The sequence below is a fragment of the Watersipora subatra genome, chromosome 2 (assembly GCF_963576615.1).
Source record: "Watersipora subatra chromosome 2, tzWatSuba1.1, whole genome shotgun sequence".
Classification (NCBI taxonomy): domain Eukaryota; kingdom Metazoa; phylum Bryozoa; class Gymnolaemata; order Cheilostomatida; family Watersiporidae; genus Watersipora; species Watersipora subatra.
Window position 1 is genome coordinate 31864756 of NC_088709.1, and position 15318 is coordinate 31880073.

Below are 15318 nucleotides of genomic sequence, written 5' to 3' on the forward strand. Positions count from 1 at the left end.
GCAGACTTCAACTATTCCAATTCAGATCAGGATTGAGTTACAGTCCAACTTGCACTTGTTTAAAAGAAGACGAATCCGCTCACTTTATCTCCATATATGTTCAGATTACAAAGATGCAAGATCACACACACAGCCAACAGAAAATGGTTAGGACTCTACAATAGACTTCCTGCAAGTCACCCGTCGTCTCATGTTCACATGACAACATACAATAATATTATAGCCCTGGTCAGGCGTTAACTCGACTAACACTAACACTTTATGGCATCTAGGGCCGTCTGACATCAGGATTAGACCAGCGTTGCAGATATTTGCAGATACTGTCAACCCAACCACTCAAGACAGTTCTTGCCAAACGCTTAAGACTATCATGCTAAACTCTCAATACAATCCTGATTGTGGAAATTTTTTGCCAAACAGTCAACATTGCAAAACATGAACAATCAAAATAAACACGTCCATTTTAATTGTATACAATATTATCCAATTTTTTGCTAAAATATATATTACAATTTGTTCAGGTTCATATCTACTATAATCGGACCATACAATTTTATTTCATCTTTGCCTGCAAAAAGATTTTGTTTCATTGTTGTATATCATATTTTATTTTATCAATAAACAGCTCATCATCATAAAATCGCTTAGCATTTATCTCAAATATAAGCGTATTACATTACGTCTAGATTTGAGGTTTTCCTATGCATAGTCCACTGAATTATCTCAATTTGATTCATACGTAGCTTGTGTCGCAGTGTTATATAAATGAACTAGCTGTACTACCGGGCGTTGCCCGGGTAATAAAAAAGTCCTTGGGCAAAAAATTTATTTGTATTTAACATATAATAACATTTACCATTATAACTTTCAAGGTTCTTTCCACTTTCCAACATTTAAGTAATAGAGGCTTGCTGAACATACATTTACATATACGTACAGTATAATGTATTTGTATAACTAACATGGAGTCACAACTCTTGCGTTTCCCTCTCCCAGTTTACTGATAGGTTAGTGTAATAGAATAAGACAAATTTCGGTAAGCAAGCTGGTTTAGGCGAAAAGTTGGCTAGATTTCTGGTTTACATGTCTTACTTCTGCATCAAGTCACTGGCCCATGTGTAATATGTTACAACAGCAAAAATAGTGCAAAGGTCAGACTGCTCATTGGACAACCAACAGGTTGAGGTTGCAATCTCACTAAAGATTATTATTATCAACAAGATGAACGTTCTATCAATATATGGCCATTGTTTTATTAAATTTTGTTGTCAATGTCATTGATAAGTCTCCGCTTTGAAAAATGTAAAAATAACAACAATTAAATAAAGCTGCAAAATTAATTGAATTGGGTAATTATTATTTATAAAAGGTATTTGTTCAGAGATTCATATAGCCTTTCATCTCAAAAAGAGGAAAAGTAACTCTTAACTTTCAGCCTTGAACATCAGCAACACTGTTGCATACAAAACAATTCTTAGTCAAATTCCCATGAGTTACTCTGTCATTTATGAATTTGAATGCAAAAAGTTATGACAATTTGTTCAAAGTTTTTTTGGTAATGATTTATTGTTAACGCAAGTTTTCAGCCCAAAATATCAGTTATTTTAAAGTGCCTAAAGTAGAGGTAGTATCCTGGCAGTCCAGTGCACTACCAGAGATCATCAGGCCTAAAAACTATATGCATACAGTTAATCCAAAATGCAGTACGGTGATAGAGTAGCGCAGATGGTAGTGTGAAGGCTGCCTGGCTACTGAGGTTTGAATCCCATGCGATGCAACCTTTTTTCCCAACATCTTTCTGTACTTCGGACAGACAGACAGAGCTCTTATTATAATGAAGATTGTATTGTACTAAAATAAGAGTTTCTTCATTATTAACCTGCGACACGGTTTGTCTACAAACCACAGCTAAGCTTCACATACTTTCACATACAAAGTAATTTGTTCTTAGACCTGATTCATATGTTAAAGTTAGCTAGAATTAAAAATCTTATAAGTCAATTGTAATTTACATCAACTATTCCAATAAGAATACATTATAATTTATTAGATTTATTCCACAGCCTTAAAACCTTCTTGATAAATACTGTTGGTTATTGATACACAAAAAAAACATCAAAATAAATATTATATACAATGATGTAACAAATTATAATGTATGCAAAAGCTTCCATAACAATAAAAATGTTTCTGTGTGTTATTTCAGCAATGCATTAGTTCAAATGTAAAAGTTGTACTGAAGAAACCCGGAGTAACTTACTCTAACTTACCTATACTAGATGAAGTTCAAACTAACTTACCGCAACTAATATGACTTCAGCAGCAGTACCTTTGTACCCGGCTTAGATGTTGTCTTTGTTCAGTTCTGATATTTACTGCAGTTGACAGTTATGAGTATGTGTCAATTTTATGCGCGACCCGCTGGTTTTCACTCAATATTGTCGATTAGAACTTCTGCCTCCACTTTTAAATTTGTCTTCCTGTACTACCGTTTTTTATATCGGCCCTTGTAACCCATAATAAAGTATTCTCGTGTCGATAGGTTACAAGACAATTTTTACACAAGGGGTGGCAAAGTAGCCCGCGAATATTTGATAGCCTTAATCGAATCATTTTACTAATACTGTAAATGACACTAAGTTGGCAACAGAATTTTCCAGGTTGGCAAAATAATACAGTTATGGGTCATCTTGACAAAAATCGGTGGCGGAGGAATAGGTTGGTTGGCAAATAATATTTGAGTAGACTACGTTGTTAGCTTCAGCAAATAAGTATTTTAGCTACAGAATGAGTATAGTATAGCTAATTTAGCTACACTATGTAGTCTGAGCGATAATACCTACCCATGCATATTGGTGATTCTTAGAAGTTTATCATCTGACCTGATGTGTGGTGACAGAGCTTTAATACAGCAATTTTCTGTTAGAAAAAGCCTCATTACCCAGTTTATTATTTCTGTAAAAAGCCTAGACCAGGGATGGCCAAATCATCTTGGCCATGATCCACAACAGACAAATCTGACACATTAAAGATCCACAACGAGCTGAAGATGTGCATTTTTTTACCAAACAAAAGCATGCAATTATTATTTATTTATTAAATTCACCATTGAATCATTTTTAGATAGAAGTAACATTGAACTGGAAAGTCAATTTAAAAATACTTGAAACAGCCACGAGTAGACAACTATCAACTATTGTGTAAAACTGCTTTATTACGAGAAAGCATTAAACCTAATCGAGCTTTCTGTGATGACTATATCTATCTGACGAGATCGACATGTTTCCCACAAGAAGGAATGGTTCACACACTGCAGTGAGGATAGTCCTGAATCGAACATGAGTTTGTGCACCAACATAGAAAAACAGATGGCTCTATCCAAAAATACTCATCTATCCTAGCAATAAAATGGTACCCTTAACAAAGCAAGAAACTTAAAACCTGTTTGCATATCTTGTCGCAACAGTGTCACATAGTGTAAATATCAAATGTTAAAAAATTTTATAATCGATAAACTAATAAAACAATTTGTGTTATTTGTGATTATTTGCTTTATAGATATACAATAAATCCTGTAAGATTGTACCATGTATATCCACCGCTAGGGTTCACAAAGAAAGTTTTGGCAAAACAAGTTATTTAATAGCACACTATTTTGGATGGAACTCGCTGATGAACGCATCAACCATTTGCCAGGCTCTCTCAGGTTGATCATATGGCAGGATATGACCCGCTCCTCTCACAGCCACTTGAACCAGATTCTTATAGACTCTGACATAGCCTGCCACATCCACATCCGTTTTCTGTAGCTTCCAGATCTCCCGTGGAGCGCTTTTATAACTGTAGTAATATAACGCATGAATAATTCTGTGATAGCTAATGTAACACAAAATTTAACACGATGCCTTGGTACCTTATTATGAAAATGTGCCATTGATGAAACTGCAACACTATCAAGGTTATATTAAATGTAGTGTAAGAAAAAGAATGTCCATCTAATTAAACAACGAAACTTAGCCTTTCATGAAAGAAGCTCAAGTTTTAAGATATCAAATGAAGAGAAGACGACTCACATATATACAAAGTTGACTAATGCGGGAACACAGCTAAGATATGACAATTGTTAACTAATTGTTAACTACTAACCCTTCCAGGCCAGACCAAGGGACGGTCTGCAGAAAAGCTTCAGTGAGGGGCAAAGCCACAATGATGTCTAATACACCGCTGTACATGAGAACCTTATAATTGGCATCAAGAATCTGAGCGACTCGTGGCTTCACTGTGTCCATCATGTCATTTCTCAGTATCATCTCAACCTAAACAATTATATTAAAGGTCATGTCAAACTTTAAATTTGCGAGCAATCAAAGCATCTATATACCGGTATATATTTCTCAAAGTCTGTCCGTGTGTCGTCGTCGGAAATCCGGCTATAGATTTTAAAATCTTGGTACAAATGTTCCATACTGAAGAGGATTCGATCTCGGAACAAGCCATTCACCAGTCTGACGCCTTGCCCACTAGACTACGGAGGTCGAATTGCTAGCCTGCTAATATAAGTCATTATATCAGAGCAAAACCTAACTGCTTTGCGGATGACGCGGGTCATAGCATAACGTCACGAGAAGCTGTTCGCTCACATTATTAAACTGGCTAATAGCAAAACTCTCACTACTCATTGTTTATAAGACAAAAAACTTTTTTCATGATATGTAGTTTGAAAGTTAGAATGGCAAATTTTGTTATATGTTAAATACAAATCAATTTTCTGTCCAAATACTCTTCTATTACACGGGCAACGCCGGGTGGCACAGCTAGTTCTGTATTAAAGAAGAAGTAAATTTTAAAGTGAGGAATTTTATAACATATTTGCTCATAACAAATATTATGAATAACTTACGATGTTGCCAGCACAGCACTCTAGATTATCAAGGTTAAACTAGTGTTCGCCAACATGAAAATCTGAATCTGCAACTAAAAATTGTCATTGCATACTAAAAAGCAAATTAGTACTGCGATTGACTAGATATTATCATGTGTGAGAGCAATTTAAGATGGGATGTCATTCCTGTAACCACCAGCAGCCTTTTTGGAGAACTCCCAACCGGTTGTTTGCAGGTCAGGAGTTCAAGGTTATTACGCCACAGCTGCTCTCCTTTCAAAGCTTTCATTAACTTCACACTACATTTATGGATTAATATAAGATTAGCGAATAAAACACAACTAGAACGTACCTTGTTACCATCATTGAATGTTTTATTGCCCACGTGAATGCTTCTGCGTACGCTGTCTTGAGGAAGAAACGTGTTGAGGTAGACAAAAGACTCGGGGGCAACTGGCAATAAATAGTTGAAATAAAAGTCCAAGCCCGTTTGATTGTAGAACCACGACTTGTATCCTGTCAGATCACCGTTAAGTAAATTATCAAAAATTTTGAAAGCTTGCATATACTCTTTTGATTGTATGTACCCGACAGCGATGCTCACCCATGTATCGAAATATTTCTGTTGGTTCTCATCAAGCAGTCCAATGTTGTATAAGAAAGGGGCGTACTGCGGGAACATACTTTCAGGATCACAGAGCCCGTCTCCAATAATCATACCTCGGAGATTTATCTTCACCTTTGGTGCCTGCATATTTTCTTGATGAATTTTCAGCGTTATTGCGGGTACGTACTTTCCGGCATACGATTCTCCAGTTGCATAAAAATCATTTGGCTGTACATCAGCGAAAACCATAAAAAACTGTGACAATGCGCTATACAGATTCACAGCAACGTCATCTTCATTTTTGGAATAACAGGAATCTTGCTCGGTGAAACTGAATCCTGTACCTACAGGATTATCAATGTAGACGACTGAATATTTCTTGGTCCATGTATACATTCGTTTATGTAATGTCATATTAGCGTCGACATAAAATGGTCCGTGCTCATTGAATAATCCGAACAAAGACGATCCACCAGGCCCTCCTTGCAACCAAAGCAAAACGGGTGCCTTCGGATCTGCAAATGTTGTAGGGAAATACCAAAAAAACATATTACTGCCACAGGTTTCGTTAACTGTCAAATAACCAGAATGACTTTTTATGCCAAGAAAGGCAGTTGAATCAACTTCACTCATCGATCTAGCTTCATCGAGCTTGCCAGCCTTTATGAGCGGACTCAAATATAATGGTTGTCCCGGGTCACCATTTCCAATGACTCCCAATGGTCCATTGCTGCCAAACAGCTTGCGTCTAGATATGCCATTGACTAGATAAACAGATGTCAGCAACAAGGCTAATTGCCACCGCATTTCGAGTCTGCAAAAGAAAAAAACCTTGAAATATGTGTATATACATTAGAACTAACGACTAATAAATAAATTCACTTTATTCAGCTTAATTGCAACTCCCTTTTTACATGGAAAAGCAATAAGGTTCCTAGGGGAAGGCGAGGTACAGTGTGCCAAAGAGCAAAGTGATCCACCACGTATTTTTTTAATTGTTAATTGTATTTGGAGTTATCCTTTTTACAAGAGGTTATGTGATCACTGGAGGCCCTTTTGAATAAAGAAAGAGCACTGGAAAGCTGAAGGTAAGAAATTTATTAACAAAAAACTGATTTTTGACATTTTTTGTAATTAAACTTTTTACTACATTATATCACGATAATGCTTATACAACTTGCTCCCGCATTTTATGTTATAAACTATGTATATTTAGTTTACCACGTTCTATGTCTTAGTCATGAGTCAAATTTGGTTAGCCAATTGCCACATTTTATTTTTAACACAGTTAAAGGTATCAAATATATATTATGTGCAATCAAATCACATATTTATTACTATGACTCACCTTGCCCCATTGGGTGGATCACTTTGCCCCGGTAGTGGGGCAAAGTGAGCCAGGTGTAACATGTTGCAAAAACAATAAATTCTCGCGATTGATCCAAAGTGGAGCATTGGAATTCAAATACAATAATAACAACTTGTTGAACTTTCTATAAACCAAGTTTCTTTTCAATTCAAGCAGTCACTTATATTTTATTTGAGAAACAAAAAAATTGACTCACTGTGCCTCGTCTTCCCCTATACTGGAACAAACAAAACCGTTGGCATGTGATTATAGCACAAATCTGAAGCTGCCCAAGACCTGGATCATCACAGATGAACATCACATTCCGAATTGCACAAACTGCAAAACATCTCCTAAACAATTAATATTTCATCAATGAAACCCCTATTCCTTCTCAGTTGTGTATGAAAATCCTGACGTTCCAAAGCTTCGTCGTTACATTATAACGGATAAAAAACAGACAATCATCCTACGATGTACTAACGTTAACACACTGACCTTTATAAAAATGTTGACGTTATTTTCGTTGACTGATTTGTATTGTACTTTTTAATTAGCGAAACATCAAAGGTAGCATTTATTTTCTAGCTATTGGTAGATGCTGCAACATTTTATTTGATGCAGCGAAAAACGAAAATAACTTGTGTATTAGCATGCAAAAGTATACCCTTACCTTATCCAAGCAGAACTAACTGAGTAAAAAACGTATCGCTTTAATTATTGAAAATTCATATAATTTTCGGTTGCTGGTTTGGCAATTTGCGATTCAATGATCTGGTGTTGCAAGCACGTGACGTGAAATCACGTGAACTCTTCTATATGTAGTTCAGTTCCTTAGCGTTTGTTATGTTTGTTAGTACGTACAATGCCGTGTATAGCTTCGCAGAGCCCAAGGAGCGTATAATTATGGGAGCGTATATGGGAGCTCGCTTTTTCCTAACAAACAGGCCACGCCTACTAGTTACATTAACCAACAAAAATTACTTCTATTGACAGTCACTCTAAAATTGATCATTGTATTATACACTACTTGAAAGAAAGCAAAATTTCCTACAAAAGCTACTAATAATTTTTTAGTGAAAATGTAAAGTAAATGCAAAAAAGAGAGGTAATGAGAGCAAGGTATAAATATTGGTCAGATCTAAAAAAGATAACGATTTGTGAGTTTCTAGCCCGTAGTTCCAAACTCGGTTTGAAAACTGTGTAGCTGTTTTGGCGATTATATGTAATCAGTAGTATCATAGACGTACGAAAACAGTTTTGTATAACTTTTAAAAGAATCCTTTGACATCAGTGTTAAACGTCTTGCTCTAGCGGGCAATATTTGTTTCTTTTTTGCATTTCTAAAGCAAGCGGCATCGTGGGCCCAGCATCGTGCTGCATGCTTGCAGTCAAAAGTCTTCTTGAAAATTAAGAATGATTACTGGCATTAAAGAATGGTTACTGGTGTTTTGCTGGTGCTGGAAATGCCTAGATTTATTCTAGATACTAGAAATATAAGGTATATATATAAAAGAGTGATAAAAACAATACATTGAAAAAATACCGAAAAGGTTTACTGCTTTTAATAAAATGTTACGCTGCTAAAAATAGATCCTAGACAGATGTTTTATAAGCAACTATGTTCTTGATGACAGTTTGTGTTGCAACAGTGTTTTCTAGTGCAGTCTGTTAAATTTCTAATTGTAATTTTCCTTCGAAATATTGGACTAAGTTTTAGATTTTATTTTACTTATTTTAGGTGGTAAATGTTGGCATAAAACTGGTGATTTCCAAGTCGAAATCAACAATCAAGATATGTCTTTCTGAGGTTGTGATCTAAAGTTGATGTGACGTGATGCTGCCAAAATATCTCTATTTCATTTAATCAGCGGTTAAAGTTCATCACGGGATTAATTTTATCATAATTTTTGTTACATCCACAAAATATATATTTTATAAACTTATTATGCAACGCTTAACGAAGCAGAAAAGATCTTGCCATATTGTATTATTCGTTAACTTTTTTTATCTTTATCAAATGTTTATTTTCAGTTTCATGCTCTACTAATCCATGATAGTCTCACTAACGCATTAGACCAGCCTGCTGACATTGTTATAGTACCAAGACATGATTCTGAGCGAAGTCACTACTCCCTAATGGTTAGTATTCTTATGCTGCACTTTTATACTAAAAGACTATGTCAAGATATTATTTTTGAGAACAATTAGTGTTGCATGGCTGTGCATAGTTATAATTGCTTTAAAAATTTAAAACAGCACATCTTTTATATAGCGTGTAACTTGAATAAGATAACTGTTTTGTAGGCACGGGAATACTTGCTCTGCGTGTATCTATAACATGCAACTTGCATAGCTTTATATACAAGTTGTATATGGTATTCTGTTTGCAGCTGGTAGATAGGAAACTTAGGAAAATTCATTTAATGGACTCTCTTTCTTACAAAGGACAACAGACCATTGAAAAAAGGTGAGCATGAAATACTTCACTAGGTTTGTTGGTAAATCTTACAAAAAGCAACAGTTATTGCCTTTGCATTCTAGCATAAATGGTTTAATCCAAAAACTCACTGTTAGTAACAATATTTGCAGGAAGCTTGTTTCTGTTGATGAGAGGTTTGCTGATTATGCTGTGACAGATGGTGAGATGGCGGCTATGCAACAGAAAGATTGTGTAAGCTGTGGACTGTATGTTATCAAAGTGAAGCTGTGGGCTGTATGTTATCAAGGTGAGTGACACTCTCATTCGTAGAGGTCTCAAGACTTCAACAATTATCAGTAGGAAACGTCTGGTTGGATATTTATCTACACATTAACTATTACTAGGGAACCTAGTCCTATTCTGTCAATTTTCACTGTTAACCACAATGTTTTTTCAGCAAAATTAGTGTGATTCCTTGTAGGGTGTTATGCAATAATCTTGAACTTTCTAGATATTTGGCAAATTTTTTTTTTGTTAACTTATTAAAAAATAATTCTAAGAATCTCTATTTTTATAATGTTATTAATATTTTCAGCATGCGCAACGATATGTTGAATCGTTTGAGCTAGAAAATAGAAAAGATGGTGATATGTCTTTAAATCCTTCCACATACCGTAAAGAATTATTGGCAAGTATAAAGGTATGTGAAACAACTATTCCCAGCAGATTTAGCACATCTGTATATCTTGTATGTAAATATATGTTAAGATACTTCTTCACTTATTTGTTTTAATTTTTTCAAGCTGAACAACTTTTTAACATTTTTGCATTGAATTTCGTTTTTAACCATTTGTCTTTATTTATGTTAGGAAGATGGTCGAGCATTGGCGGATATCAAGCTCTCTATTGAAGCGGGTAGGTTGAAGATGTAAGCCACATACAGGCTAACAAGTTTTATATTTGTATCATGTTAATACATAAAAATTATTTTACTGTGTTCACCGATCTAGAGCACGAGAATATTATTCTGATATCTTTAAATAGTATAGTGTTGGTATCTACAGACATTACCTGCTTTATATATATCTAATGCATGTTCTTAACCCTTTGGCTACGGCGCGCTTACGGCTGGGAAAATACCAGCGTACAGAGGCAATTACTAAGGCGATTTGAGCCTTCGACATGACTGCATAAAAACTGCAGTAACTTACATCACAATTCTGGTAGTTACATAAATTAATATGCATAGGAAAGCTGAGAAATTTCTCTACAAGCTGATATTTTTTCTATGCAGATAGCTTGCAAATGCTTTCCAGCAAGTCTAAATTTGTTGAAGCTATTAATTTTTTTTATTCGCCATTTTCAATTGTATTTTTCTAATTGATAAAGGTAATTGACAATGCTGTATAAATAATACTTGCACAGATTCATAGGTTCTCAACAATTTGCTAAAGAAATTGGTCGTCAAAGAGCATTGAATGTGGATTTATGAGCTCCGATGCATGGCGGGAGCGCCACTCGAAATTCTCAGTGCATGACTCAAAAGACCAGCGACCAATGGAGGCCTGACAATGTCGCCTAAACTTCGCTATAACTTAACATGCAAATTGGAATAGAGCTATAAATGAATATGCATTTGAAGGCTTAGAAATTTCTCAACAGGCAGCCATTTATTCCCTGCAAATCTATTCGTCTGTGAATATTTCTATCAAAATTGTGATGTGTCAAAGTTGCCACCTTTCTATCATAAAACATCGATAACAAATACATTTTTGGAAGCAATAACTCTGTGAAAATGGTTTATGATAAGCATCTGCGCGGTGTCATATGTTTGCAAGAGTTTGCAGAGAAACTGGTTGTCCAAATTGTCCTTTCCAAGCCAGCAAGCTTTCATCTATAGATTTGAATTTATCAGGCAGCAAAACAGAATATAACCGGTCGCATATCATGGCAAAAACATCTTCTAACTTGAAAAATTTATTGCTATCAGGCTGTTCAAAATTGTCAGCAAAATGCACAGTAGAAATTAAACTTGCTTCTATTTTTCTTTCTATTTTAATTTTATTAAAAATCAGCGTAGATAATAAAGGATTGTGGACCAGTAAGACAACAGAGTAGGCTTTTTTAAAATTCTTATATGCAAAACCAAATAAATAACTCGCCAAATATCTTTACCATCAACAGGCTCCGAAGCATCGGAATGTTTTTGGAGGCCATATTTAGTCGTTTTGTTAAATATAACATTTATAATGACCGATGTTATTAAAAATACTTACCTGTTTAAGAATTCGAACTTACTCCTGCCAAGCTGTTAGCAAAATGTAATTTTTTTGGTTTTAAGTCAGCTCCTCTTTGAAATCCGTAAATACTCCCGGTTTCATCGCCGGCCGTTTCACTCTCACTTTCGCAATCCAATTCACCCTGTTGATCTTATTTTTCACTTTCATCGTCTTCCCCACATTCTTCCGACCTGATATCCTCTTCTTCACTTCCAAACCAGTCGATGTCTTCCTCTAAACAAGCTTTTTTAGCAGAGCTTGAACAACCGCGTGTGTTCATGATGAATAGATCTCCATAAAAGATCGCATCTTTGCAATGCGTATTGCTTGCACATGCGTATTAGGAATTATTTATAGCCTCAAAACAGTATTACAAAGCCAACGGAAATTGATCAAATTACTATTTTAAATTTTAATGCTGTTTTTTTAATAAATAATATATTTTAAAAAAGGTCTATCGAAGGCCGAATTATTTCGGGATCCGTACGCTGAGACAATGCTCGCATTCCGGGCATTTACGGATTTCGTAAGCAAAGGGTTAACTAGATCAAAACTTTGTGAAGTAGTCTGTAACGTTTTCTGTTTATTTATTTGTGTAATAGCCAAGGAAGAATCCACCAGAGAAGGAGCAGTGAAGTGTTTCACGACAACAGAAAATCATGAAGCTACCAACTGGAATGGCAAAGAGCTTACAGAAAACCCTGTGGAATTTCCTGCTGTCTCACTAGATGCTCAGCTTAAGTATTATAAAATCAAGTACCTGAAGCGCTATAAAACACACCATGCTAGTTATGGTGTATTTAATGTAGTTCCAGCCGAAGATTATGAACATTGTCGACAGGAGCATATATCTGGAATGTATGATGGTATTCAGACGGTAAATGAGACCATTTTATATTATCTTGAAAAGAATAGCTCTGACTATCAGGTCATTAGTCGGCAACTTATTAGATTGAGTCCAGCTGTACTAGAAGCTTACGAGTCATGGTGTAAGAAGTTGACTCCAGAAGATGACAATAGTAGGCCATCTCCAGCATATTATAGTATGGAAAAATCCATTACGCATAGCTAAACATGTTTTCCTGTTATGCTTTCCAATGTACACATGTATAACTGTACACGCGGATAACTGGCATATCTTCAATATGTTTTAATACAAAATTTTATTGTATGTTCACACCGGACTATTATAGTGTATTACCCGTTATTTGATTCCCTGATCCAGTAGTAACTACTGTTTTATTAACTTTTATGTTGCATACATTTATATAGTTTAGCCATCCTGTATTTCTAGTCAGTTTGTTTGCATTAGTGGAATATGCGTCAAGGCAGTGTGTACTCAGCTGTACTCAGTGTGTACTTTTTCTTTATACAATTTTGCAACTTGGTGTATTCAACATTTTCAACGGGTTTTTCTATTTGGTCCATATTATATTTCGTTGAGAGATGCTATGTAAATCTAAATAATATATAACTTTTACATACAACATTCAATGATAATACCTTCTCATAACTCTAAGCTTTAGTTTGTATGAAGTCATAAAACTTTTATGTAGCCAGGCTAATACTTGCTGTTCAAGTCCATGAAGTTGAAATAAGATAACTGTTTTGTAGCCAGGCTAATACTTGCTGAAAAGTTAGGTTCCAATATGTATTTAATAGAAATATAACTGTTTTGTAGCTAGGCTAATAATTGCTGTTCAAGTCCATGAAGTTGAAATAAGATAACTGTTTTGTAGCTAGGCTAATAATTGCTGAAAAGTCAGGTTCTACCATGTATTTAATAGAAATATAACTGTTTTGTAGCTAGACTAATATTTGCTGAAAAGTCAGGTTCCAATATGTATTTAATAGAAATATAACTGTTTTGCAGCTAGGCTAATAATTGCTGAAAAGTCAGGTTCTAATTCGTATTGTAATTAGAAGAAAAAGTATAACTGTTTTGTGGGCAAGCCAAAACCTGCTGTAGTCATATAAAATAACTGCTTTGCAATGTAGTACACACGTAATAGTTTGTAATAATAATAGTATCAATGTACAAGTCGTATTCAAGAGTATACTAAAAACCATTTACAACAACAGCCTACTACGCAGTACAATTAGCATTAGCAGTTTTGTAGTTCCGTAGAAACGACCTTGTCAACGTGCAGTTATATTGTAAGCGCCAAAATTTTTTCTGTGTACATTCCGCAACCGAGTTAGGAATTACGGCTAGAAACTCACAAATCGTTATCTTTTTTAGATCTGACCATAAATATTCCATTAGAGCAGTATGTCGATCGCGTTTGTTAGAAAATGATCGTTTTGTTTCCGGTTTTGGTCACGAGACTTCGTGAAGCTATACGGCTCGGACGGGTATAACTGGAGTATCTCAGAACCTGATTGCAACCTCAGAACCTCTATGTATGCATGCATACATGCATGTATGCATGCATACATGCATGTATGCATGCATACATGCATGTATGCAAACATACATAGAGGTTCTGAGGTTGCAATCAGGTTCTGAGATACTCCAGTTATACCCGTCCGGAAAGATCGCCTGACAACAGACAGACGCGCGGTTTAGCTAACACGTGATCGTATAAAAACCACGCCTCCGTCAGCGGCTGCTTGACGCGCAAGGCCAATATGGATGCTATGAATAGGAAGAATGTATGGAAGATAGTAATAAAGACATGAGAAAAACGAAGTATTTTATCTCAAAACAAACGACCAACACTGTGGGCTATCACCTCACACTAAGGACCTGACAGACAAGTTAGAGACCATTCAACGGAGGGTTGTGAGATGGATGCTTAGACTAGGTCTCATGAATAGGGTTAGTGATTGTATAAAAGAAGTTAGCATCCAGAAATTGAGAGCAAAAGGGAAGAGACTGATTTACAATTTTTAAAAGAGATTAGAGTTTGGTCTATACGCATTAGACCTCTTAAACTAAGCAGAACCGAGAAAAAAACTCATGGCCTTAAATTTTGAAAATTCATATAATTTGCGGTTCCTCTAACTCTACATGTTATAACCCCTCCCACCAGATCCTTCATAGCATATTGAACCCAAATTTTAGAATAGGTCAATGCAAATATACATTTTATTATGGAATGGCACCAAACATTACATGGCCAGAGATTGCTACTACTTTTAACCTAAAACATTATTTTAATCATTCATTTGAAACATTTTAAATTTATGTCCATGCAATGCCTTCTGGCGTATTGGACAAATTTGAATATGCAGTATATATATATAGCTTGTGTGAATATTGAGTGCCTTGATTGAATATCAGTGCCTTGACTATATATATCCACTTGATGTCCACTTCGCTGATGGTGAGTCCTTGCTGAGCCACAGTGTGTTGGTGGCTCTCTTTAAGCCTCTTCAGCCAATTGGCAGTGGTGTTATGAGTAGTCTCTTTCTCCCAGATGTCCTTCCAGAACTTTGAGGTGCTGGATCGGGGAAGATCTGACATTGGCCTCCGCAGTTCACCTTTGAACTGAGAATACACTTTAGATGGATTATTGATGAACAGTTTGTTCATTCTCTTGTTATCCCGCTCTTTGGTGTACCGCTTCAGTCGTGCCGAGAGTGCTACTAGCTGCTGTTTGGCAGATTCTAGAGCTTCTATTGTGGCTTCCCTTTTTGGACGCTCCAAACTGTGGTTAGATCTCTCACTGAGCCTACTAACTTTCTTGCGCAAACCCTTGATCTTGTAGCCTCAGCTGCCAAGATGGAATGGCTTGAAGCCTTGTTGACAGTGGCTTAATACCCATCTCCTCCAAG

At 35.7% G+C, this 15318-nt stretch overlaps 2 protein-coding genes across 2 annotated transcripts; one reads left to right on the forward strand and one right to left on the reverse strand.

Annotated features, from left to right (window-relative positions):
• Nucleotides 1-3077: 3077 nt before the first annotated feature.
• On the reverse strand, nucleotides 3078-7643 carry LOC137388794 (probable serine carboxypeptidase CPVL). The gene is made up of 4 exons (XM_068075244.1): nucleotides 7511-7643; nucleotides 5235-6303; nucleotides 4147-4316; nucleotides 3078-3840 (listed from the first exon to the last, which is right to left on the reverse strand). Exons 2-4 carry the CDS (start codon nucleotides 6294-6296, stop codon nucleotides 3651-3653), a joined length of 1422 nt encoding a protein of 473 aa, XP_067931345.1. The 5' UTR covers nucleotides 6297-6303; nucleotides 7511-7643; the 3' UTR covers nucleotides 3078-3650.
• Nucleotides 6829-12947, forward strand: LOC137388127 (uncharacterized). The gene is made up of 7 exons (XM_068074639.1): nucleotides 6829-6881; nucleotides 8898-8979; nucleotides 9231-9307; nucleotides 9430-9566; nucleotides 9855-9959; nucleotides 10129-10174; nucleotides 12141-12947. The coding sequence occupies exons 1-5, from the start codon at nucleotides 6829-6831 to the stop codon at nucleotides 9872-9874; spliced, it is 369 nt and encodes a 122-aa protein (XP_067930740.1). The 3' UTR covers nucleotides 9875-9959; nucleotides 10129-10174; nucleotides 12141-12947.
• The last annotated feature ends 2371 nt before the right edge of the window (nucleotides 12948-15318 follow it).